Source organism: Chiloscyllium plagiosum, chromosome 23 (genome assembly GCF_004010195.1).
Source record: "Chiloscyllium plagiosum isolate BGI_BamShark_2017 chromosome 23, ASM401019v2, whole genome shotgun sequence".
NCBI classification, from domain to species: domain Eukaryota; kingdom Metazoa; phylum Chordata; class Chondrichthyes; order Orectolobiformes; family Hemiscylliidae; genus Chiloscyllium; species Chiloscyllium plagiosum.
Genome location: NC_057732.1, coordinates 39148297 through 39176004, shown reverse-complemented (window position 1 = coordinate 39176004; position 27708 = coordinate 39148297). Strand labels below are relative to the sequence as shown.

At 40.6% G+C, this 27708-nt stretch overlaps 1 protein-coding gene across 1 annotated transcript; it reads right to left on the bottom strand.

Moving 5' to 3' along the window:
* Positions 1–261: 261 nt before the first annotated feature.
* LOC122561804 (NACHT, LRR and PYD domains-containing protein 1 homolog) lies at positions 262–27708 on the bottom strand. The gene is made up of 10 exons (XM_043713982.1): positions 27407–27708; positions 26280–26515; positions 24569–24632; positions 22080–22427; positions 18789–18947; positions 12678–12707; positions 9760–11473; positions 4122–4208; positions 3852–4019; positions 262–1086 (listed from the first exon to the last, which is right to left on the bottom strand). Exons 3-10 carry the CDS (start codon positions 24627–24629, stop codon positions 732–734), a joined length of 2922 nt encoding a protein of 973 aa, XP_043569917.1. The 5' UTR covers positions 24630–24632; positions 26280–26515; positions 27407–27708; the 3' UTR covers positions 262–731.

The window sequence follows — 27708 nt, the reverse complement described above, 5'->3', positions numbered from 1 at the left end:
AACTGCTTCCTCATTTCCCCTCCTCCCCACAAATCCCAGTCCCAAATCTCCAACTCCGCACCACCCTCTGGACCCGTCCATCACTAACCCCTCTGATCTATCACCTTCTCCCTCACCTTCATCCACCTATTGCTTTCCCAGCTACCTGCCCCCAACCCCAACCCCCTCCTATTTATCTCTTACCCCCACCCCACAAGCCTCATTCCTGATTAAGGGCTTATGCCTGAAACGTCAATTCTCCTGCTCCGCGGATGCTGCCTGACCTACTGTACTTTTCCAGTACCACACTCTCAACTCTGATCTCCAGCATCTGCAGTCCTCACTTTCTCCTAGAGAAAAATCTACAAATGGAAAATCTACAAAACAGAATCAACAAAGCTGACTGGTTTTCTTGAAATATCATTTTTTTCTGCAAATCTTAATCAGGATTTTTCTTTTGGACGAGTATTGTAGAGTAGGAGGTAAAAGATAGGTTTGTGGGAAAGGAATTGGAAATAGTTGTTGATTTTATTATTCTCACTTGAACTTAAAGAATGAAATTGTTAATTTTACTTTCAATAGTGACCTCTGGGATAGTTCTTTGCCTCTCAAATTTTAACAGATTACAGCATGAAGTGAACTTTTTCTGTGTGGCTGGTTTAAATTAGCAGAGGCGTTTACCCAGTGTTGTAAAACTATACTCCGTCAAATGTTAGCCTTGATGTCAAAGGCTGTCACTCTCATCTCACGGTCTAAATGGGCAACTTTGAAATGCTAAATGTAGACTTGCTTCCAACTGCTATCACTGCTTTTTTCAACAGAAATTTGTTTATACTTTCCTTAATGTTTCCCACCCTATTTTTTATCATCTGGTCTGTTATTTCACTCTCATCTCCAAGATCTTTCAGTATGGACTTCATGATTGTTTGAAGCCATTCCTCGTTATACTCCTTGCTTTGAGAGTGTAACTCATTTATCTGTGTTTCAACTCGGAGTAACAAATCTTCATCTTCTATGACTTTAGTGACAATCTTCAGATGCTGTTGCACCTCTTTGATTTGTTGAATGTTCTTCAGTCCATCGTCACTGAATTCATTTACACACAAACTGAAAATGGGAAGACAATTATAATTAGCAAAAATGTTAACCATTCATAAATCCTCACAAAATGTGTGATGATCAGAAATATCAGAAAGAACTGTATAGAGGAACAAAGAAAATCAGAGAAGGAGTAGGCCATTGGATCTCTGAGCCTGCCCAACTATTCAACTAGATCATCGATGAACTTCGACCTCAATGTCATTTCCCATTCTACAATGCTCAAAATACATGTCGAAACATTGGAATTTGTCATGATACCACTAAAGATTCCTGGGACAACTTAATCACTGGGGCAACCTAAAGTGCCTTCTGCTGGGATTAAGCTTTTCAGCAGAAACACAGAAACTAGGTGCAGGAGTTTGGCCTTTTCAGCCTCCATCACCATTCAATATAATCATGCAATCTCAATATCCCATTTTTGCTTTCTCTCCATACTCCTTGATCCCTTTAGGCACAAGTGCCGCATCCAGTTCCCTCTTTAAATATATCTAATGAACTGGACCCAACAGCTTCTGGTGGGAGACAATTCCACAGGTTCACAACTGAGTGAAGAAATTCTTACACATCTCAGCCCTGAATGGCTTACCCCTTATTCTTAGACTGTGACCTCTAGTTCTGGACTTTCCCAAAATCAGGAACATTCTTCCCGCATCTAGCCTCTTCTGTGCCACTGGGATTTTATATATTTCTATGTGATTCCCCATCATTCTTCTAACTTCCAGTGAGGACAAGCCCATTCGATTCAGTTTATCCCCATATGTCAGTCCTGCCATCCTGGGAGTCAGTCTGGTGAACCTTTGCTGGATTCCCTCAATAGCAAGAATGTCCTTCCTCAGACTTGGAGGCCAACACTGCACATAATACTCAAGGTGTGCCCTCACCAAGGCCCTGTATAACTGCAGCAAGACATCCTTACTCAAATCCTCTCGCTATGAGAGCCAGCATAACATTAGCTTTCTTCACTCCTTGCTGCACCTGTACAATTGTTGAAATTCATACATGTGTTCTTTAAATGTTTGCCATTTCCTATTCACCGTCAACCATTTAAGTATCCTTGGTGAGTTCATCCTAGATAAAGCACGCCTCATAGCATCAAAATTAGCTTTCTTTAAGTTTGGGCCCTACTTTGAGATTTAGTGGTAACACTCTCCATTGTAATGAAAAATTCTACCATACTTTGGTCATGCTTCCCCAAAGGATCTTGCACCACAATGTTGCTAATCAATCCTCTCTCATTACACAATGCCTCGTCTAAGAGGCTGCAAGTTTTGTTGGGGTGGAGGGTTGCTGTGTTAGGCAGGCTGCAAAGAAGAGAGAACAGCTTTAAATATGTCAAAGCAATACTTAGATAACTGGCAACCAGAAAAACTTGAAATCACAGGAAGCTTGGTTGCTCAGAGGTTAGCACTGCTGCCTCACAGCACCAGGGATCAGGTTCAATTCCACCCTCAGGTGACTGTCTGTGTGGAGTCTGCACAGTCTCTGTCTGCATGGGTTTTCTCCGTGTTCTCCGGTTTCCCCTCCACAGTCCAAAGATGGGCAGGCTAGATGGATTGGCCATGAGAAGCGCAGGGTCAGGGTAGGATTTTCTTGAGAAGGGCGGTGTGGATTACATAGGCCATATTGGCCTGTTTCCAGGCTGTAGGAATTCTATGATTCACTGAGGCAATGAATTCCTCACAAATAAATGAGGAATCTCTCATTTAAGTGTGCAAAAGGTATAAATCTACTTAATGGGGAAAAATGTAGTGGACGTTATTGTAAGCAAAACAGTGTCAATTGTTAAGTTTAAGTCTGAGGCTAAGATCTGATAAAAGGGGCAATAACTGCCTGCTTAAAATGTTCCATAATTAACAACTCTCAATGAAGATTTATCACAAAAGCAAAATAAAAGTCCATCACTGACATTGTTATTGTCCTACTTTGGATTTTGGGTTCTTAATTTATTTTTTCCAATGCTCATATCCACATCATTTCCTCTTTTTTAAAATCTAAATACCTGTCCTAGTCTAACATTTTTCATTATCTAAGTGAATATCAAATTTTATCATGTTATGATCACTGTGATTTAGAGGTTTCTTTACGCTAAGTTTATTGATCAATTCTGTCTCATTACACAATTCCAAGTCTAGAATAGCCTACATGCTGGTCTACTACAGAATATATTATCCTAAAGCTGGTTGGAGTCAAGTTCCCAATATACTTGCGTTATTTATCCTGCTTTTATTATCCCAAACCCACACACTGTTTCTTTTTTAAAAATTCCTTCAAGGTTTATGATCTGTTCTACAAGGTTGATCCATCTCCTTTCTCAGTTGGTATTAGTATGACGCCTTCAATTCAGGGAACTTGCGAGCAGCTCACAGTGAGTGTGTGCTTGCTTTCCATGATTTTATAATAAACACTGTATTTGCTTCCTATTCCAGTCTTGAAGAAAAAAATCCTCTGACAACAGATTAAGTACTCTTACACAATGGTACAGAAAAGATAAACTTTCTTTGTGAAAGTAATTTGGCACTAATCATTTCACCACTGATAAATAATCCAGACACTTTAGGGTGGAGAGTGAGGTCAAATGTTTGTGGGGGGAGGGATAAGATAGCAGGCTAGTATTTGCATTATGTTTCCAACAGTTTGCGTTCATTCACCATTCCAACTAACCTGAGTCAGAAATGATGCATATGCATACATTTGTTTGTAACTTTACAAGAAATTACATATTTACATAAAATATTTACATTCATGTGCCAGCACACATGCTGCATACTTACTAGAGCTTCTCAAGAGTTGTATTGTAACTCAGGTAATCAACCATGTTTTTTATACCTTCATCTGTAATCTTATTATCATACAAACGAAGAGATTTGAGCCTTTGGTTTCTTGTCAAAGCTTTCCAAAAAAACTGAGCTCCCCTGGCACCAAAATAGTTTGTGCCACATCTAAATGAAACAAGCAATTCAGAAACAGAAATGACAATGATCAGATTTTTTACTAAACTTGAACAAATTCTTTTTTAAAAATGATATGATTTAAGTACTTACGATAATGTCTCAATTCTGCATTTTGGGTCTTGAAGAATGTCACTCAAAATCTCTGCTGACTTCTCAGTCAGTTTGTTGGAGCTTACACTGTAAAATAAGATAGTAAAGACACTCAGTTTTGAATACTTGCCAAATAAGGATCATAGAGTCATAGTCATAGAGATGTACAGCATGGAAACAGACCCTTCGGTCCAACTTGTCCATGCCAACCAGATATCCCAACCCAATTTAGTCCCACCTGCCAGTACATGACACATATCCCTCCAAACCCTTCCTATTCAGATACCCTTCCAAATGCCACTTAAATGTTGCAATTGTACCAGCCTCTACCACTTCCTCTGGCAGCTCATTCCATACACGTACCACCCTCTGTGTGAAAAGGTTGCCCCTTAGGTCTCTTTTATATCTTTCCCCTCTCACCCTAAACTTGAGCCTTCTAGTTCTGGACTTCCCCACCCCAGGGAAAAGACTTTGTCTATTTATCCTATCCATGCCCCTCATGATTTTATAAACCTCTATAAGGTCACCCCTCAACTTCCGACGCTCCAGGGAAAACAGCCCCAGCCTGTTCAGCCTCTCCCTATAGCTCAAATCATCCAACCCTGGCAACATCCTTGTAAATCTTTTCTGAACTCTTTCAAGTTTCACAACATCTTTCCGATAGGAAGGAGACCAGAATTGCATGCAGTATTCCAAGTGGCCTCACCAATGTCCTGTACATTTGCAATATGACCTCCCAATTCCTGTACTCAATAGTCTGACTAATAAAAGAAAACATACCAAATGCCTTCTTCACTATCCTGTCTACCTGCGACTCCACTTTCAAGGAGCTATGAACTTGCACTCCAAGGTCTCTTTGTTCAGCAACACTCCCTAGGACTTTTCCATTAAGTGTATTAGTCCTGCTAAGATTTGCTTTCACAAAATGCAGCACCTCGCATTTATCTGAATTAAACTCCATTTGCCACTTCTCAGCCCATTGGCCTATCTGGTCAAGATCCTATTACAATCTGAGGCCACCTTCTTTGCTGTCCACTGCACCTCCAATTTTGGTGTCATCTGCAGACTTACTAACTGTATCTCTTATGCTCGCATCCAAATCATTTATGTAAATGACAAAAAGTACTGGACCCAGCACTGAACCTTGTGGTACTCCATTGGTCACAGGCCTCCAGTCTGAAAAACAACCCTCCACCACCACCACCCTCTGTCTTCTACCTTTGAGCCAGTTCTGTATCCAAATAGCTAGTTCTCGCTGTATTCCATGAGATCTAACCTTGCTAATCAATCTCCCGTGGGGAACCTTGTCGAACACCTTACTGAAATCCATATAGATCACATCTACCGCTCTGCCCTCATCAATCCTCTTTGTTACTTCTTCAAAAAAAGCAATCAAGTTTGTAAGACATGATTTCCTATGCACAAGGCCATGTTGACTATTCCTAATCAGTCCTTGCCTTTCCAAATACATATATATCCTGTCCCTCCAACAACTTGCCCACCACCGAGGTCAGGCTCACCGGTCTATAGTTCCCTGGCTTGTCTTTACTACCCTTCTTAAACAGTGGCACCACATTAGCCAACCCCTGTCTTCTGGCACCTCACCTGCGACTATTGATGATATAAATACCTTAGCAAGAGGCCCAGCAATAACTTCTCTAGCTTCCCACAGAGTTCTAGGGTACACCTGATCAGGTCCTGGGGATTTATCCACCTTTATGTGTTCCGAGACACCCAGTACTTCCTCCTCTGTAATATGCGCATTTGCAAGGTATCACCATCTATTTCCCTACATTCTATATCTTCCATATCCTTTTCCAAAATTGATGCAAAATACTTGTTTAGTATCTCCCCCATTTTCTGCGGTTCCACACAAAGGCCGCCTTGCTGATCTTTGAGGGGCCCTATTTTCTCCCTAGTTATCCTTTTGTCCTTAATGTATTTGTAAAAACCCTTTGGATTCTCCTTAATTCTATTTGCCAAAGCTATCTCATGTCCCCTTTATCATCTGACTGAAAAGAAGATATTAAGAAGTGCAGCATTGTTAGGGGAATAAGCTTCTGGCCAATGATAAATAAGGAAAATTTTTGTATTAGGTATTATTAGGTAAATTTGATCTAGCAATGGTTTTAAATAGTTTAATTTTTAAGAGATTCTTTGTTACTGTCTTGGAGTATCGAATACACAAAAATGTCTTGATTCAACCATCCTTTCAATAATGAGCTTCGCTATCTGTAGGTCCATTTGGCACTGGTCTGCATGTAACACCTTCAAGGTCATGAGGGAAAGGAGACAGTGGATTCTGTGATGGTTCTGTGAGCAGACTGTTAAAGTCATTTCGCAGATTTCCTTAATTACCCTGATGTACTTATCTAAGGGATGATCTGTCTGATTAGCACGGAATACAATACTTTTCATTGTATCTCAGTATATGTGACAATAATAAATCAAATCATCTCCAGGACACAAGCACCAAAGTGCGGAATGACTGGGTGTCAGAAAGGCACACTACGTCAGGCCCTTTATACACATCCAAAGTCTCTGAGTCTCTCAAGGGAAGTGTGGTGATGAAGACACTGTCATTCACCTTCTGTGAAATGTGCCTTTTCAAAGAAGGCCTGGGAAGGTTCAGTGATGCAATACTCTGTGCTCTACAGGTTATCCCCAGGGACATACACTGAGATAAACATCAAACAAAGAACTGCAGATGCTGGACATCTGAAGTGGTTTCAGTGGAAGGCACTCTTTGGTCTGCCAGAACCTTGTTGGTCCTCTATTGCAAATCTCTGTGGAAAGGACGATGGATGAGGACTTGCCATGTGAGGTAGTTTGGGCTGAGGTTAGGAATAGGAAAGGTGAGGTCACCCTGTTACTATGTTCTATGTTCTATGTTCTATGCAAAGTTGTCACAGCTGTGGATTACAGACTGGCACATTCTAAGGTCAGAACCACGTGCTCAGGGACACATTAAAGCTTGAGGCAGCTGCCCACAAAAACACAATGGGGATAGTTTCACCATCTAAAAACAGTCAGCCATAGTGCACCAAAGGGCTGGTAAATTATGGAATCATCAGGCTGTATGCATGTCATTGAATTCATTGAGTGAATGCCATTGCATTGTCACGAGATTCCTAAGGATACAACATATTCTATGGAGAAAAATTGAAAGTACCATCGCACTTTCCAGAATGTCTGATTTGAAATGTTTATGTTTATACACGTTTTACGAATAAAGTACATTTTTGGACAAAATATCTGTAACAACAGAGGAAGCAAAAACGGAAATTGCTGGCAAAACTCTGTGGGTCTGGCAGCATTTGTGAGAAGAAAGAAGAATTAATGTTTTGAGTCCATTGACTCTTCATTAGGGCATAGGAAGGTTGTTTTGATATGAAAATAAACAAAGATATAAATCTCAGTTTCTAAACTGATGTAATTGTTAGGCCTCTTCAAACAATAGATATTTGCCCTGTAGCTCCTGGTCCCACCAGAGATAAGAAAAAAAGAAATTATATATATTTATATGACACCTTCATGGACTCAGGATTCTCCAAAACATTTCCAAGCTGATGTAATACATTTCCAGTATAGTCACTGCTATTTTACAGATAAACATATCAGTCAATTTGTGCCCAGTGAGATCACACAGATCATAATCAACAGCAAAACAATTTATATCTACGAAACAAAGAATTCCAATAAACTTCAGAGTGACATCACAGAACAAAATATAATTCTGAGTGGCATAAGGAGCATTAGATCAAATGAACAAAATCAATTCCAACTTGGATTTAAGTCTTTGGGAACTGGTCACTGTCCAATTCTTCAGTTTTACTCGGAACACAGAAACACTGGCATGTGGAAACTACCAGTTCTGCTGAGACAAAAAAAATGATTTCAAGAGAGATTTCTAGCTTCTGGTTTGTCTTCTTTACTGATTCTTGATGATAAAACAAAAGCATGAGACCAGAAAGGGAACCAATAGTATCAAGGTCACTTAATCCTTTCAAAGCCTATTTAAGGCAAAGTAATTAAGGCAATCAAACAAAAACCAAAATTGCTGGAGAAACTCAGCAGGTCTGGCAACATCTGTGAAGAGGAAGTAAAGTTAACATTTTGAGTCCAATGACCCTTCTTCAGTACAAGGGAGCAAATTCTATACTATAGCACATTTACAGCTGAAAGTTGGAGCAATAATTTGGGATGCTGAAGAAACCAGATTTAGATGAGTCTGGATATCTCGAAGTGTTGAGGGGTTGGGCCGGATTGGAGAGGTAGGTAACAGCAGGATCTTGGAAACAATGAGAATGTTAAAATCAACTCAGAAGGGTGCAGTCATATAGATGAGAGGAAGCAGAGGGTCACCTTTGTGCTCTAGATTATTCTGGAAGGGTAAGCAATTTTGGCAGAAGAGATTACGATCTAGCAATCAGTGACTAAATCAAGTGTCTGCCACATCCTTTTAAACCAAGCTCTGTTGTTTATGCAGCAACTATTGGCACCACAATCTACAATTCTTTCACATGAAATTTGGAAACTTGATAAAGTCAACACCCGAGTACTTTGACTAACTTACAATCCTGAGAGAAAGTGAAGACTGCAGGTGCTCGAGATCAGAGTCGAAGAGTGTGGTGCTGGGACAGCACAGAGACTGCTCCTAACTGGCTGTGCTTCTCCAGCACCACAATCTTCGACTTACAATCCTGAGAGCTAAGTTGTGACCAATTTCCAGCTTGATTTCCAATTGAACCTTGTTTAAATGATCAGAATATAGCTGTCATCAATTTGAGTTTTGCCAACAAGAAAGTTGATGGACTGGAGGAGTCATACATCTCTATCCTTGGTTTCACAGACCATTGCTTAATAAGGCTGTATTTCCATTTCATTTTTTAAAAACTATTATCTCTGCAGAGTGATTGGTGTCCTGTGTGTTTGAGAGGTTTTTTTTTGTGATTGAAAAGGGACATTATTCTAATTCTGGATTACAGCTTATATATTAAGCAATCCTGCCACTTTTGTTAAGGAAGGGTTTTGTGTTGGAATAATGGAATATTTTCATTTTACTGAAGAAATATAGTGCAAAATTGCTTTAATTCTGAATAATGGTGCAAAGGGAAAAAAATTGCTGTTTTGTTGGTTGAATTTAAATGTTCATATTTAACACACATGAGTTTATATGTGTGACTCATGACTTGGGGCTTAATTAACTGTACATTCATCCTGTCATGATTATAGCAAATACATAATTAAGTTTATGTGAGACTTACAGCAGACCTTGCCATCAATGTATTTTACAGCAAACTAACCAAACAGTAAGGCAAACAAAGCGAATTTAAAAATACTTTTTTAAAAAGAATCTCTGAAATATAGCAGAAAGACCTATAGCAAAGAAATCCAATCACATATTGCAGTGTAATTTTCAGGTATAATTGATGGGGTATTGTACAAATTATCTCCACGACTGGAACGTGACACAATGCAGGCATTAAATTTGATCAGGGCAGAACTGAAGCAGAAAATGCATGACAAAGGGAAACACAGCGAAAGACGGTACACGGTAAAGCACCCAAATGCAAGATTTTATTCCTTGCAGATTGTAAACCTGTTGCTTTAAATTCTTATGAATGATATTACTCACAGAACAGTTTTGCATTTGAATAGCACATCCTTGAGCTGTTTTATTCCATCATCCGCTATAGTACAGAGTCTTAAATCCAATTCTTCCACAGCAGAATGACGGAGACAGTAACATAACGCAGAAAGGTCTAGTGGGCTCAGAGAAATGTTGAAAAAATCTACATGCTTGAAGTGAGGAGATACCTCTGTTGTTATAGTTGAATCATGCAATTCAAAAAGACAATGCATTAAATTCAGCAGCTTGGACCTTTTGCAACTTCGTTCAAGACATTCTTTGAACCAAGTCACTAGAGCTCTGGCTGTAGAATGAGGGAGTGAAGCATTACAGTCCCACAACTTGCTACCTCTTCTTGCTTTTAAGCAGCCCATGAGAAGCCTCGTGAAATTGTACAGCATCTCTGTGTGTTCAGCCTTAAATGATCTCAAATAGTATTGGCTTTTTTGATTCTGTGGTGTTCTCCCAAAACACCAAAGATCCAGACATTTGACCAACTCTTCAGCGTCATCTTTCAGTGAAGTTGCACAATACAAAGCTGCAAAATATTCCTTTAGCATGACATGGCAGAACTCAAGGATTCTTTGGCCTTTATACTCTTCTTCCAAGATAAGATTTGAAAAATACTTTGAAAGAACATCATGATCTATTCCATAGTGACACATATCATCTATTTTTATTTCAAGTTTCCCTGACAGCAAATTGTTGAAGGACAGTTCCCCCAATTTCAGGATAGTATCTTGAAGCAATTTGTCTTTCTGTTCAGTCCCAGAGTTTTCAATAATGACCACTGACTTGTCAGATGTCCTGCAGTGAACCAGGCTATAAAGGAACAGCAAGAGTACTTTACTGTGCGTCATTGACACATCTGCCATCACAGTGTAACTGCAGTTACATCTTTCCAAAATATTGCACAGGATATAGCTGTTGAGGGGATTTGACATCAGGCAGTTGATGGTCTCATATTTAACCACGTGTTCATAAATTTCTGCTGCGCTTTGTTTTCTCTGAAAGAATATTTCACAATATCCTCTTAACTGATCGTTGGTAAACCCAGAGATAATAAGGATGCAATCAAAATACTTCTTGTGAGATTCAAGCTGCTCAGTATTCCATCGGGAGGTAACCCATACCTGTGCTGTTGAAAGGAGATCACCTGCAATGAGTCTGTAAACAAGAATATTTACTTCAGCCTCAGTGTCTATGTTAAAATCACCATCCAGTGGATTACATTGCAACTGATTGCTGAATTCATCCAGTCCATCCAAAACGAATAACACATCCTCAGGGTTACGAAGAAGTTCTGTTAGGACTGATGACAATGACTCAAACTGCTTCTGAAGCAGTTTCCGTAGAGTCGTCTTTCTTTCAACTCCATTGAAGTCACGGCATCTGAAAACAATGATGCACCTTGGTTGACTTAGCTGAGATTCTGCCCACTCTTGCTGGATGCTGGCTATAGCCCAGCTTTTCCCCACTCCTTTGTCACCGATCAACAGGACTCGCTTTGAAGGGTAGTTTGCTTTCTGCGGCAATGACAGTAGTTGTGCAGCTTTCACTCCTGACACAAAATCTGGAGCAAGACCTGTGATCTGTTTCATGGGAGAGGTGATATTGACTGTTCTGTCAAGTAAGCTGTAGGCTTTGGCCTTCCCATGTGACATTTTGTCAAATTCTGTTCGATTTTTCAAAATGTCCTTTTTGTAACTTTCAATGACATCTGGAAGGAAATGGTTGAAATTCTCAATACACAAAGTGGGAAGAAACAGTTTCATTCAGAAACAGGCACCAGGCATTCAGTCACATATTCAGCTTTCATAAATGTCCACCTCCCTTTACTTCAAATTCTAAACATTTATAGCATTTATATGTTCATTTTCAGCACTTAATATCTGGGGCAGGATTTTAATGGCTTAGTGGGAGCAGGAACTCAGATGGATGAACCCATCATTTCCCGACACCATATTGTCTGTTTAGAAATTGGATTGCCATCTAGTTTGCAGTTAGTCATTTTCCTGAAAGATAAAATGTGTCAGGGTGCTGCACCTGTCTTGATGTGGTTCCCTGTCATCTGTCAGCAACACTGGAACCAGAAAATTTCAACACAGAAGTTCACTAACTCTCCTGGCAGAAAATAAGACCCTTGTGGGCAACATGTGACTCGTATATCTACTCTACGGCTTCTACTAGACAGTTTATTCCAATGCCAAAGATCAACACCTCTCCATTTGCATGACATAGACAATTTGGGCACTCAGTGTTCTATGTCATTAATACCTTGTTATTCAACATGGCAAGATCATCACGGTTTCAAAGCCTCAAAGTTGAGTCCTAGTTTATGTCTGGCAGCAGCCACGGAAGATGCCAGAACACAAAAATCTGATGTTAAACTGGTGTAATGTTTAAGCCTCACATTGGTACGCTTTAATAAGCAGGTTTGGAAGAGCATTCCAAACATTTTTTTTTGAAAGGGAGCATGAAAACCAAGTCAGACTTTTTACCAAAGTAGCGTGGGAAGGAACATTCACATAACATTATCACAGTTTTTAAGTTCTACCTCCTTCCCTATTCATCTGTGACTGATTCTGAAGGAATTAAAGAAATGGTTTCATAACGAAGTAAACCTGGTAGGTTACTGGTCTTTTAATATGTTTTTAAAGCACTTACATAGTTTTAATCTAATTTTTTCTATCTCGAGATAATAGAACCAATATTCCAAATTTGTTTAGTCAGTAACATTCTATTCTTTCCTCGCTAATTTACTAAAACAAATATTATCACAATCCTCTGAAGATTATGTTGGTTTTTTGGTAGAAATGCATCAAATAGTTAACAAGAATACCAAATTTATTTTGTAGTCGGCTGTAGTGCCATCATATATGTTAGAACCTAATGAGAACACAAAAGAGAATTCAGTTCATTACCTTCTACAGCCTTATCCAGTAAAGGCACATCTAGAAAAAAAAAATAAGCTTGAGTTAATGTCTGCTTCTTAAGGGCAATATCATTTACTGTCAATATCTATTAGATTCACCAAGTTACTGGGCGGGTTTTCTATAGGGGCATTGGGACTCCACAGTTGGGGCCAAAAGGGTGTCACAAGCCAGCACTCTTGGGGGGCCATTCACCCAGCTGTGATTTTCCCAGTGGTGGCCAATTGATAGGATAGATTTGCTATTCGAAACAACAGATTGACTCTTGCAGCTCCATGGCCTGAAAGAGACCTCCATTATAGAAGATGGGATGGCGTTGGGAAAACACCATGTTGGCCAGCAGTGACACTTGCCTGTCTGTGAACTCTCAGTCACTGGGGGAGAGCTAAACCTTCAGGCCACTCTTGTATATGTGAAGTTCAATCCTGCACAGAATTCAATGTAATGGCAACAATTCGATAATCTTGACCATAAATCACACTCAATCAAACTGAATCTCACGTATTTTTTGGCTGATTGTAAGTTGCGTCGTGTTTTTTAAAGAGGGTTTTTCACCATGCGGCCTAGTGAGATTTCTTGCCTGATCTTGCCAAACTTGCTTTATCAATGATTCACCCCACCTATATAGCACCTGTCACATTGATTCTGGCCCTATCTTACAAGAGGCCATTCCTGGAACAACTCAGCATTGACTATATGTTTGCCAAAGGGCTAGGGCATCCCTGGTGATGGTGCCATGTTAGAAAGGCCAATGTGCACCTGAGTGAGGGCTAGCATTCTAATGCTTCCCTTCTCTGTTACGGATAGAATTTGAACATGTTGGAGAAGGGCAGATGCTGCTGCAATTCTTTGATAAAGACCTGGAAGTCCTGGTGGATGAATGGTGCAAAGTTAGGGGCATCCTCTTCCTGAAGACGAGTAGGGGGAGTCACAACACCAGACCTTGGCATCCTGGTCTGAGGTTGCCACCTTGGTCAGTGCAGTCTTGACAGTGCAGATAAACAGCCTGCAGTAACGCAAAGTCAATGATCTTCTCTGCTCTGCTAAAGTAAATATCACACCTTGATACTTCATAATCACTCTCTCTCCTATTGTACCCATCTTCCACCAAGGCTCAAGCTCTAATACTCTCATAACTGTATGCCTCATTTTCCTCATTTACTCTAATCCTGCAGAGTTTCTAAGTTGCCTATGCATTCCCTTGGAAAACCTCACCAACTTAAACCGCTCCCCCCCCCCACCATCACCCCACACCAGCACGAACAGCATTGCCATCCATTTTCAGCTCACTCAATCCCTCCCTTTGTCTCCAGACAGGCATCAATAAGCCCATATGAGTAGTGAGGTCCACAACATTAGATCCTGAGGTGCCATGAAAATGAGATCTGTCTTTTGCAGAAGACTCAGATCACTCCTGCATTTTTATGACTAAAGTATATTTTTGAAATTAAAATAAACATTCATTTCCTGCCAACTGAGTACAGAACATTCTTCATTCTAAAACCCTCTCACAGTAGCCCTGAAATCTATCTCTTTCATTGTTCACTATTTCTAACCAGTCGCAGCGACATGTTGTCTGTCTTTTGTCTTGCAGCACAATGTTCACCACTTCCATGGAGAAACGGCTGGGTCAGCCAGAAGCCACCTGCTCAACTGAAAACACTGACACCTCAGTGAGAATGTCAGCCACAGAAAGTGGAACATTTGCTGGTGAGCACCTCACTGTGACAGCTGGCTGAGGATGAAACTGCTCAAGCCTCTGGCATTCGGAGGCCTGCAGGAGACCAAGTGCCTGCTTAGCCCCAGGCAGGAGGGGACCTTTTGGGGTTGACAATCAGGGACATCATCCACATGCACAAGCAGCAACGGAATTGGAAGCAAGGCATGTGGGAGACAATAGCCATCAATGCCCAAAAGCCTTAGGAGTGCAGCTATGCAGGAGATTGTCTGGCTGCCTCTATGGACAGTCGCACTGGACAGCCAGGTCCAGCATCCTCCGAGTTTGCTGGAGAGGTGAACTCACTTGGATTCCAGCCACTGGCCCTCAAAACTGAAGGTGTGGTGACAGGGGGATGGGGAACCTGCCCACATCCTCAAAAGGAAACAGGGCAGTGCCAGGAGGCACCCAACTGGAGAAGGAACCACACACACAAGCACCTCAGAATCTCCTCCCAGATTACTCCAGAAGTGGTTAGACCCTCCACCTCCACCCTGCCTGCACACCCTTTGACCCTTGGAAGTTAAAGCTAGGAAAAGAGTCCTCTTGCCTTTGGCAAGAGAAGTCTGGGAAAACATCTCTGGGCCATCCAGACACAAACACCCCAGGACATCCTGACCAAATCACTGAGCTCCACTGCCAAGCAGAGTCCCTCCACCACTCCTGCAGAATCAGCGATTACACCGAGATGTAGAGACAGGGATAGAAAGATGAAACCTATTCAGGGCATTTTGCTGGCACAGGTGACATTGCACATGTGTGTAAAGTGTCACATTTGTATCATTTTCCTTGTTTTGACACCACATCTGTTTCTTTGAGTCTCTGTTTAGCCCTGAATATAACTATGCCAGCAGAAGGACTAACTTCATATTTACACAGGATACACCATGGACCAATATCTGTTTTGAGAGTCTGCTGCAGTAATCAGAGGTAGGATGAACCAAGTGTATAGAGAAGAATGGACTTTGCTGATTCCATTACCCCTCATCCTAAAACATCCCCATTCATTGCCTGGCCATTTTGTGAATGGTTGTTAGGTGAGATCCAGGCAGGGAGGAGTGCAGCATACAAGGAGCTAATGCACTAGGCGCCTCCCTCACAGGCTCAGACACTGATCCCACCCAGTCTCAGTGCGGTTGCAGCCATATTCTTTCCCATTGTGTACTTCCAATTTTCCCTAACAATGGAAGGAGATGGCAGGGTTGATGGTGTTCAGGATCCCAACCCGTCTGCTCCCTCTCACAAGACAGATTGCATCCTTCTTCCTTTGTTTATTTAACTCTTCTTCATTTAACTTTTGAATCAAATTAATTTCTTCTTTCTCTGGCTGCGGTGGTGGAGAGAGATTGCAGAGAACTGTTGAGCGGTGGTCATGTTCATTCCTACTTGCCATAGCAGTTGCAGCTTGAGGGGCTGTTCCAGCGTCAATGAATTGGGGTCCGCTCATTTCCTTCGGTGTTTTGGTGAGGTCTGCAATGGCGGGCGAGTTAACGATCTCTTGGTCTTCAGGAATTGATTTGGACGGTCTACCACTTCTTGGAAGTTGAGACAGATCCTGGCCTTCAACAGTTGGGACATTCTCCTGGCTATGGCAGTGGCTGGAACGTCAGCAGCAATGAGGCAGCTTTGGCAGAGATGACATCTGGTGGAGAGGAGCTGCTTCAGCTGCTTCCGCTTTGGTGTTGTGACCTCAGGGAGAGTTTTGGCGGCTGGAGAGTGTGACAGTATCCTGTAGCACTTAAGAAATCAATAAACCATGTATGGAACAAAAAATGAGATTAGTCCTAACTTTGTATGATTTATTTCTTTTTGTAATTTATGTAATTAAAATTGCACCAACTTATGTCACCTTATACATATTTCACTGTATTTTCATAAATACATGTAACATGGCAGGGTAGCTCAGTGGTTAGCACTGCTGCCTCATAGTGTCAGGGATCCAGGTTTGATTGTAGCCTTGGGTGACTGTCTGTATGGAATTTGCACATTCTCCCCGTGTCTGCGTGGGTTTCCTCCAGGTGCTCTGGTTTCCTCCCACAGTCCAAAGATGTGCAGGTTAAGTGAATTGGCCTTGCTAAATTGCCCATAGTGTGCTGAGATGTGTAGGTTAGGTGCATCAGTCATGGAAAATGCAAGGTTATAGAGTAGGGGGATGGATCTGAGTGGGATACTGTTGAGGTTTGGTATGGACTTGTTGGGTCGAATGGCCTGTTTCCACACTGTAGGGATTCTATGGTAATACATTACTATTACAATGTGTCGAAGAAATCCTGAACATTCAGATCCTGTTTGAGATAGCCCTTCCCATGAAATGCTCTTTACACATCCTCAGGTCTCTGCCTAAGTGTTTACAGGACTGTACATAGATGTACCAGTCCCCCAGGCCCTGCATTATGAGGTGACCATGCCTGGTGTGGTTATTAACTGTCCTCTTGAAACCAGTGGGCTCCTGTCTGTGGTTGAACCCAAGACCCCTGCCACATGATTCCATTCACTTCCATGATTTACCATATCTCAATTAACCAACTTCATAATCATCGTTCCCTTTCCCCTTAAGCCTGCAACCCTCAATCCTGAACAGTAGGTTCCTGTCTTATTCCTACAGGAGCTGCACCCTCTTCCATCTCTTTTCCCTTTACCTCTGAGGATGGACCCAACAAACTGAGCACAGCCACTCCCTTAGGCGACGTAACGAGATGCCAGCAAGAACTGCCCAGACCGTAACACATTCCTGTATATCTTTCCAGCGAACCCCTACCCAAAAAACAAAACTGATTGCAACGGAGCCACAGGTCTGACTGGGAATTTCTGCTCTGCATGGGCACCCTGAACAAGTCAACCCTGATCGGATGCCTGACTGTTAATTGGCATCAGAGCGTGCCCTCACTGACTGTGGCAGGATTCCTAACTGCTGTGCTCTTCCAGTACTTCCATGAACCTCAGTGAGGATAAGCCATCGGCTTGCTGCACACGCAATCTGTTTAGTGCATAATATGCTGACACATACTACATTTATGACATTGATGTAGCTGCCCTACAGCAAGATGTACATCCCTAGATTGAGGACTGCTGACCAACAAGGTAAGCTGCTTGGTTGTCTAACTGTGTTAAAAGGAATGGCAAGGTAAGGCAAGGCAGGGATACTGCAAGGCTGCAGATAAAAGCTAAAACGTAGGTACTGAGAAAACAAGAAAGCAGCCCTAAGACACAGCTTTGTCCAATCTGTGAGCTGGTGCCTATGCCTAAGTAAAAAGTGTCCTTGCAGCAGAATTTCATTGCTCGTTGCCATTGTACCTGGCAATGCAAGTCTGTGCTTGCAAAGTGGCCTGTAGTGGATTGGAGAGATGCCAAGATGGTTACGAGGAGTTCATAAATGTCAGATGGCAATGTCTGTGGATGAGGTGTGCGTGCAGCCCATGGCTGCGGATGCTGTTTGGTGCTGAGCAATATGGAAGCTTCTCACAGCCAAGCAGCAAGCTGAAGTCGCCAGACATGGGCTCTGACTTCACACTGAGATGTCTTCATGTCTAGCTTGTTCAGCACATTTGGAAAGATAGGAAGTGAATATTAATGAGGCAATTTGCAGCTATAATCCCCCTGAAATGATAACTTGCTGCTGCCTAGTGGGAAATTCACCTCATCACCCGGTATCAATGCAACAGATTTCTCCCTGCATTGAGATGGCCCTCACTAGACCTCCCACCCAATTCTGCCACAAATCTTGCTATTGTCCATGTCACTCAGGTTTCACCCAAATTTGAGATTACAAAGAATATGTGGAGCATTGACTCTGTGATGTTTATTGGGCAACAGTTTACTGTTCAGTGAATGTGAAGCCATTTACATTACCAATTGAACAATACTAATTCCCTTGAATTCCCAATAACAATTCCCTTGAATCTTGAGACAAGTCAATCCCTGACTCTTGACTACAGAGATTTTAAAAATATGAAGTCCCAGTTCTGTTTCCTATTTGGAAAATCTAACCTTAGAATTTATTAATGTTGGTGCAAGCAATCTCCTTCAGTGAAGCTATACCTTGCAATAAAAAGCCTAAGAAATCCTTACATTAAGTGAACAATCATATCACAAAACATGCATCAATAGAACTCAATCATTTCCCACATCCTGTGGGAAATTCTCATTTTTTTAATCCCATAAACATATCAGTCTGTGTCCCATATCTTAACATTTTTTTTTAATCCTAAGGTTGAACTTTAGAAACAGAGTAAATTCCCTTGTGTCAAGAAACTGTAGCCTTAAATATTAAAACAAATTACATTAAATTTTGTAACTGTCATAGTAGGTCCTTCAAAGTATCAAACTTCAGTTACTATATGCAAATTGCTTGACACGTGTTTAATTTTTTGGAACACTTTACTCACTCTCGTTGGAAATTTGTTGCTTCTTCTTTTGCATTTCCGAATATCCAACTCTAAATCCAATTAAAACAATCAGTGCTCCACTTATGAATCCAAGTGTATAAATTGCTCTTTGTCTGTGCAAAACTGCGGTATCGTCATTTCCAATGACCAGTGGTTTATCTAGGATATTTAGAAGTATAAAATTATGGTTTAATCACTCCATTAACAGCTGAGATACAATGTTCACTCTTCTTCCCATGAAATGAGCTATCTTAACTAGCATGTTCAGGTGTTAATTATCCTCTGATGTGATCACAGTGACCAGAGCAAACTATACTGTAAACAGAAGAGCCTTGGGAAAAGTTGATGAGCAGAGAGATCTGGGAGTTCAGGTCCATTGTACCCTGAAAGTGGTTGCACAGGTGGATAGAGTGGTCAAGAAGGCATATGGTATGCTTGCCTTCATCGGACGGAATACTGAGTATAAGAGCTGGCAGGTCATGTTAAAATTGTACAAGACTTTAGTTTGGCCACATTTAGAATACTGTGTACAGCTCTGGTCACCACACTGCCAAAAGGATGTGGACTCTTTGGAGAGAGTGCAGAGAAGGTTTATAAGGATGTTGCCTGGTATGGAAGGTGCTAGCTATGAAGGGAGGTTGACTAGGTTAGGATTGTTTTCATTAGAAAAAAGGAGATTGAGGGGGGCCCTGACTGAGGTCTACAAAGTCATGAAGGATATAGACAGGGTGGATAGAGATAAGCTTTTTCCCAGGGTGAGGGATTCAATAACGAGAGGTCACACTTTCAAGGTGAGTTGTGAAAAGTTTAATGGGGCTATATATGGCAAGTACTTTATAGACAGGGTGGTAGGTGCCTGGAATGCGTTGCCAGCAGAGGTAGTAGAGGCAGGCACGGTAGATTCATTTAAGGTGCATCTGGACAGATGCATGAATAGGTGGGGAGCAGAAACATACAGATGCTTAGGAATTGGGCGACAGGTTTAGACAGTGGATTTGGATTGGCTCAGGCTTGGAGGGCCAAAGGGCCTGTTCCTGGGCTGTAAATTTTCTTTGTTCTTTGTTCTTAAACCGAAATGCCAGTTCAGCTGTGTTTAGAGCAGAATGTCATCTTAGTAAAAGAACAATTTAGAACAGCTATTCAGAAGCTTGTAAAAGGGTTGACTGATACTAAAAATGCCTACAGTGCTCAATTAGGAGACTTGTTCTAATACCATCCCCCAACAATTTACTTGGAAGTAAACAAAGTGTTGTTATGGATTTGAAATACTGTTTAAATGGATACTCTTGACCATCTCAATTTGCTGCTGCAATTGAGAAGCTGCTACTGAATAAATTGTAAGACTTTCTTAGAGACTGAACTCTTCAATAACTTTACAGCAACACTTATTCAAAGAATTCTCTGAGGAGTTCACCTAAAAAAAGGGAGTTAAGTGCTCTGACACTCTTCTTGGAGTCAGCAGCAGAAAGGGAGTACCTGGTCAAGGCAATCTTGTTAGTGATTCCCATTCGTTTTGGACAAAGAATGGGAGAAGGACATGACACTATGCCATGGCACTGCCTACTGCAGGAGAGCGGGACGGGAGGAATGGAAGAATGGTGCCTGTGCCTTTTAGTTCAGTGCTTTCTCCTTCTCTGGACCTCGTCCAACCTCAAGTGCTGTATGCAAGAACTGTGCACACTTTACTCCATGCTTTGGCCCTTGTTATAACACGCTAATGTGCATCTACCAGGCAGAGGCCTGCACTGTAAGTGATTTAGAAGAGTCCACAAAATCTTCTCCACAGAAATTAAGTGCTAAATATGAATAAATCTTCTTTATTGCCTCCAGACAAATTAAATTATGATAATCAGTAATAAGGACCAAAACTTGCACTAAACCCAGACTCCAGACAGTCATGCCATATTTCCCAAGTACCAATTTAGCTTCTGTTTTCAGCTTTTGCCTAAATAAACAACTAAATTTTTTGCACTACTTAATAGTTAAATTATTAGAATATAGGGTTGTTAAAAAGTACCAGATACCAACTTAAGGTCTACAGTTTGCATCTGAATGTAATGATATTTCAGTAAGATCTATATACTTCAATTAACCATATGGTGGCATTAGACTATGATTTATTTTTATTCATTCATTTATGCTATGGCCATTTCTGCTACATTGTGTCTGTCTGAAATGTGTTTTATCCTAAAATATCTAACATTCATTTGAGTATAATATTTCATAAGTATAGGTAATGCCATTCAGTTTACATTATATAATAATCTTGAATGCCTGTGGGTGCTAAACTTTAAATTGTACTTGAGACCTTAGAATCTCCCCTTTATCAAATAAATCTAATGAAATCCTTAATGTTTCCTCAATTAATTATTAGTAAATGTGTGACCACCAGCTCAGAAGCTTCATTGAACAGCTAACTGGAGCATAAAATGTCTGGGAGTTAGCAGGATGATTGGGGTCTGATTTTCCCCTCAAACTCAATCACCAAAAGTAAGGGATAAAGGGTCAGGAAGATTGCAACACTGGCTCTGTGCTCATGTTCTTGCTTGGGATTGCTGGATTTCCACTGAGATTATGGGATTTCTCGTACCAAGGGACACGTTAATAACTAGCAATTCCATCTTATCCTCCTCCACCAATATCAGAAGAGCACCATCTTTGAAAAGAAATGGGTCTCAACTAACACCCTGTCTCTGTCTGCAGGGTGGGAGGCAACAACATCCTGGAAGTTGGGACAAAGCAGGTCCCTCTATCTCCCAGATGGTAGCACAAGGATCAGAGGCAGAGGTCATCCAAACTGAACTGGACATCAAGAAATTCTTGAATATGACAACCTTCCATCATGCCTGTCAGATTTGAGCTTTTAGGTTCATTAGCTTCCAAGTGTCAGGCTTATGCCTGCTGTCCATTAAGTCTTGTTAATAAGCTGACTAAAAAAAAAAGCAGTTTCAGGTGAAGTTGGGCAGAACACTTCAAACCTAAAGGTATTCTCAGACTAAAGAAAGTTGGGGGCCCATGACAAATTATTTAAGCGAACAGGATAATTGATAGTTAAACGGTTTACTCAAACTGATGTGTAGTTCATCTTCTACACAGCACACAAGTGACTGAATATATGATATAACTTTCTTACAGTCTAACAAGCTCCATTCTCATGAATCTCCCTGAAACATTTAAATATGTGAAAGATTTGAAACAATTTCCAGGTGATTATTCCCTGCCTGGGCACAATTCTCTCAACAAGTTTTGCATGTACTTTTATTTACGGCTGGGAGATATCTACAAGCTTACCATATAATTTCAGTTCCACCAAATTTTCAATGTAGCCTTTTCCATCCTCCTGAATTACAAAGCAGGTGTAGTTCCCCATGTCTGATGTGGCTGCTTCTTTCAATCTGAGTGAAGCATTTCCATTGGGGAAGTTTTCGGGAAATAGTTCAGTACGTCCTCTGAATGCTGGGTCCTGATACTCTGGATGGTTTTTCTCATTGTAGTAGCTATGAACCACAATTAAACTGACTGTCCACTGCCAGGTAATGACAAGTTGCTGCAGACTAAAGTTGGATGCAACAGTAAAGGTGCAGGGCAGTAAGATGTCTTCACCTAAGACGCCGCAGATCTGGATGAAGGATCCATCACCTAATGAAAATATTAGACATACAATATACAAATAAGGATGAAACAAGAAGTGGTCATTTGCCCCATTCAGAACATCCATTCCATTTAATGGTTTCTGCCCAATCTATTGAAATTCCCAAAAGGAACCAATCTACAAGATAAAGGTGTAAAAGCTCTCCCTTTCCCACACAAGTCAAATCTTATCTTCCAATCTGCCATTACAACCCTGTCTAAATGTAAAATCATGATTACTCAACTCTAGTATCTGGACCAACAATATTTAGATTGTGATGTAATTGGTCAATATGGACAGTTTCAAATCCTATTTCAGGATTTGAGTGCATGACTGCCACTTCAGTGTGTTACTGAATAAAATGCTACCATTTGGATATTATACTGAGGCCCTATGTATTTCGTCTTGGAAAGAATGCAAAGCCTGTATTCAGCAGTTAGAAAGGTTCAAAGGAATGATTTTGAAATAGGGTATATCACCTGGAAATAAAGTAAATCAAGAAGGGTTCAGAGATGGATTGCAGTCATCATGATGTGGCAGTTCTCACCAGACTGCTGTTTTCTTCAGATAGAAAATGGACCAAGAAAGGAGAACCACCCCAACACTTCACCTGGAGAGAGCAGAATGCTTCCATCACTCCCTCCTGAGGTCAATACGTTCTGTGCCAAGTGTCCGTTTGTCACTGGTATTGGAGAACTGCCTTCCCCTGTCACAGATTGTAAACTTTTCCTGCCTATTTAGCTAAGCACTATATCTAAACTGTTTTCTTTATAAATGTAATAAACCACCTTAAAATTATTTACAAATAGTCAAACTTATTTTAAGGATGTATGACTGCTGAATCCCAAATGTTACATATATGGCTTGTGTTTTCTTACTGTTCACAAAGGCTGATGTATTTGTCCACACAAGAGTGGTAATTGTCCTTTAAAACTTATTATTTTCAGCATTTGGGATTTCTGAAAAGAAGTGATGTATTGCTATTTAATGTAAATTGTTTTCCCTCAGCTTGAGCTTAACTTTTTAAATTATAGCCCCATTGTTCATGTGCCATTAATACTGCTTTCCTTTCAAAGAAAAGAATCACAAATGGCACTAACTATTTTTCTGCTTGACTATTGCAGTTTGATCCAAAACAAATTCTCACTGACATCAATTTCTCTACAGGCTTACTAATTTCATATCTGTCTTCCTTAGATTCTCATTCATTGTATATATCAGTGTGGTGTAAACTCTTGTCATTTATATGTAATGCCATTTATTCTACGTTTGGGATTTTGGTTTTGAGTAACCGGCCTGTGGGTTTTCTGTGTGTCTGAAATTAATAATTAACTTAAATATTTCCGAAGCCATAGTGATTTTTTTTGTTAGTAAAGCAGTTTTTGAAGCCAAACTTTTTGTACACCATTAATAAAAGTTTGATTATTTTGGCTTGTTTTGGACTCACCAACATAAATACTGGAGTTTCAACATTTGTTAGAGACTTTTGGAACTTGTTTGTTTAAGCTTAAGGGAAAAAAACATAGCTTTTGACAGGCAGCTATTTGTTCTTAGGTTTTCTTTGACTGAGGAAGTCCTGGAAAGCCCTCGAATGGATGTACAGCCCAAGAGGCAAGGACAGGACATAGGGAACTCAGTATCCTTATAGAATGAAGAGCAATGTTATCACAGACCAGAATGTTGGGATAAAACCCTGAAGTGGTTATATTCAAACTAAGGTGGATAATAGTTCCAAGAAGAAACTATCCACAGTTCAAGTCAGTAAGTTGAAGTCACAGCAAATTAAACCTATCATGGTGTTAGATACAGGGGTTTTAATGTATGTATTTCATGAGTATTGTAAAAACAAAAGCTGTTTTATTTTATTTTCAATTTATAAAAGTGCATTTTGGGATTTATGGGATTACACTCTTACAAAGCATTTAAAGATCTTTGAATGTGTGTTACGGTTAGATGATTTAGTTTCTTCATTTTTATCTTTGTTTCCTTTGTTAGTAAACTTTTGGTTTATTGTTAAAACAAAATCTGCAGCATTGTGTTTCAGCAAGAGATCACTTGTTAAAACCAAAACTAAACATGATCCAGACAGATTTAACCAGACAGTCAATTACACGTGAGAAACTCCTGAAAAAAAAGACAAGGCACTTACCTAAGAAAAGCTGTTGAAGGAACAGAAGTGACCACAATGTGATGCACAGTGGACTCTCCATTGCCTGAAAACCAAAAATCCATTGGAATGAAATGAGTCATTAAAGATTTTTCCAAATAGCTATTCAAGGTTTGTGGCAATTGTGTGTCCAGAGTGACTGATGATTAGAACAAAAGGTGATAGGTGCTTCACTGGCACCTTAAGTTAAAAGAATCATTCAGACTCGCTACTTAATAGTTCCAATCAACCTGACCCTCCTTTTTTTTTGAGTTAAGATCATTTCTCTCTGCTGTCTTCATTCATCCTTAGTATCAAGAATACTCCATCATCCTTTTAATCTCTCTCATACAAGTACGCTGGAATACTTAGGTCCTAATCTTGATCACTTTGCAATTACATCTTTGTAATAATTATTGGATTAAGCCAATTAATTTCTGTTATTAATGTGTCCAATTTGTTGTAAATCCTTCACACGTTTACATAAAGTGCCTTAAGCTTTGACTTTTTCTGTTTTTTCTGACATCACCTTATACACGAATACAATTTTAACTTCATTTCTCTTTGTCACTTCCTGAACTACTCTCCTTATTTTTACTTAAAACAGTGTGCAACTCTAGAGAACTTTAAAGAACATTTCCCTTTCTCCTTTGAATTTGTCCTTTTCTGAATCTTCCTACCTGGCCTTCATTATTTTAAAGTGCACTCTCCAGCCCTACTTGTTAAGATTTGCCAGGATTCCAATCCCAACTTGGTTCAAGTGGAGCCCATCGCAAAGGAACAGCTCCCTCTTTCTATGTGCCAATGATCCATGAAGCAAAATCCTTGCTATCACACCACTCTTTCAGCAATGCATCTGACCCTATAATCTGTTTATTCCGGTGTTAAGTGGGATGTGGTTTCAGTGGCAAACCAGAGATTACTTTTTAAGGTTCTGCTTCTTCATTTGAATCCTAATTTCTCAAACTCTCTCAGCATAATAGCATTTTTCATCCTTGCAGTGTCATTGTTTCCTACATGGACCAGGACAACTGGATCATTGTCTTCAAGTTCCTCTTTAGCCATGAGATGATGTTTTTAATCCTGCCAACAGAATCTTTCGAACTCTAGACCTTGATTGTAAATCAAAGAGTATCAATTTCCCAAGTTACAGTGTCCCCAATCACACCATAATTCTTTTATCCCTCCCATCTTCACTTGAATGTGCTTGTGTCATCATGCTACAGTCAGTTTCCATTCACATGAAATTGTTGTTCTTATTCACACAGCAAGTAACTTGCACCTGTTCATCAAAGTGAATGGCTACACCTCCTCCACTAATGTATCCCATACCAATCTGACTTGCAATCACACCCTCCTGCCCCTGACCATGAACCAACTCTAAAGGTTCACTTAATTGAAGGAACACAACTGTCTCTAGTAACAAATTGTCCAGGTAATTCCCTCACTCATTGATACTCTGCAATATTTGCAGGTCAGACTCCAGCTCAAGAATTCTGAGTCGAAGGCCTGTGAGCTAAGCACATGGTGCAGATATGAACATCTAAGATCGCAGTGATCAACTCCAACTCCAACTTGCTGCAGTACAGCATACCCCCAACTCTGTCACATCTGTCTGGCTGCATCCAACTTTAGGATCAAAGAAAACTATTCTTTTTAGCTCTTTCATTTGACTCTCAGTTTGCATTCTCTTCAATTATAAAAATAAACTCACCAACTAGTCATCAATCGTCACAATATGATTCACTCCAGGGATCTCCAATTAAAGACCACCCTTCTTAAAATAAGACGTCTTGTTGTTTGGTCATCTGTTTCACTGATCCTTGAAGTACCTTGGAGAGTCCTTTGTGATAATTTAGATCATGCACACAAAAACAGCCCGTGGTTTCCGAAAGGCTGGTTTCACTTAGCATAATGACAGTGGCTTAAAAAGCTCCAAGTGCCTGCAAACTTGAACAAGCAGAAGATTCGTTTTAATGTCTCTGAAATGTTTATAGTTCTCTGCTTTGAAACATCTAATATTCCAGGAGAGTGGGATTACTATTGGATTATTTCAGCAAGAAGAACCGATAGAGAAGCAATGCTCACTGAGCAGTTTAGAGATTTGTTTGCAACAGGAGAGGGAACTGGAGAATTCCCATCACTCCCCAACCTTCCAGGACCCGGGTCCCAATTTCCTTGAGTTCTGTCATTTATTCAGTTGTCGTGAGCTACTATCATCATTTGGGAGAAAGTGAGGGCTGCAGATGCTGGAGGTCGGAGTCGAGAGTGTGGTGCTGGAAAAGCACAGCAGGTCAGGCAGCATCTGAAGAGCAGGAGAGTCGATGTTTAGGGCATTAGCCCTTCATCAGGACGCTGCTGAGCTGCTCCAGTAATTTATATTTTTGTTTCTCATTTACAGTTCTTTTCTGATGATCATTTGGTCACCTGACAACAACGAAACCGATCGATGGAGCAATAAAAACACGAAGTGGGAGGTAAATTCTGATTCTGTACCTGATCCCCAAAATGAGAGAGAAAACAAACGCGTCTTACGACCCGGGAGAAAAGTTCGCGATCTATTCTGGCACTATTCGTTTGACGATAACTGTTGACGCAGTGAACTTGTGAAAGTGAAACTGACTTGTTTAACTTCGGAATAAAAATTCAGCGAGTGACAAAGTTCATCGACGCAAAAAGTTACAACGCTTTTTCCCCAAATTGCCTAAACCGCTTCCCCTTCCGAATTCCTGTTTAATTCAGACAATTTCAGCCTTAACATACTCTCAATTTCTAGAAATCGCGTTTCCCTCACATCATTTAAAAATATTGAAATGTACTTATCTGAATGACAAGGCTTACAATTGGTTAAAGTGCTGGATAATAGTATTGGAATAGTTAGGTGATTGTTTATGACCAGTGCACACCCGATGGGCTGAAGGGCCTTCTTCCTCTTCTGTTGACCTGGACGATTCTGTTCCCGGAACTGGGGGCGGCCAGTTACAGAGCAACCACGAAATTGCGACAACAAAAACATCCGCATGATGTCAGAGAGTACTTTTGGCTACCGGATGTTGTAAATGTGATCGGTAACTGTACCGGTAGATACTGAGAACTCAGCTTCCGTGTTGTGGCAGATCCAACTGAGACTCGCAAGTAGAATG

Excerpts from the sequence above, each read along its gene's own strand:
- LOC122561804 (XM_043713982.1), bottom strand. The coding sequence starts at position 24,629 with ATGGAGAGTCCACTGTGCATCACATTGTGGTCACTTCTGTTCCTTCAA. Across the intron at positions 22,428-24,568 it reads CCTTCAACAGCTTTTCTTAG|GTGATGGATCCTTCATCCAG; the intron begins GTAAGTGCCTTG and ends TATTTTCATTAG. Across the intron at positions 18,948-22,079 it reads GGTGGAACTGAAATTATATG|ATAAACCACTGGTCATTGGA; the intron begins GTAAGCTTGTAG and ends TAAATATCCTAG.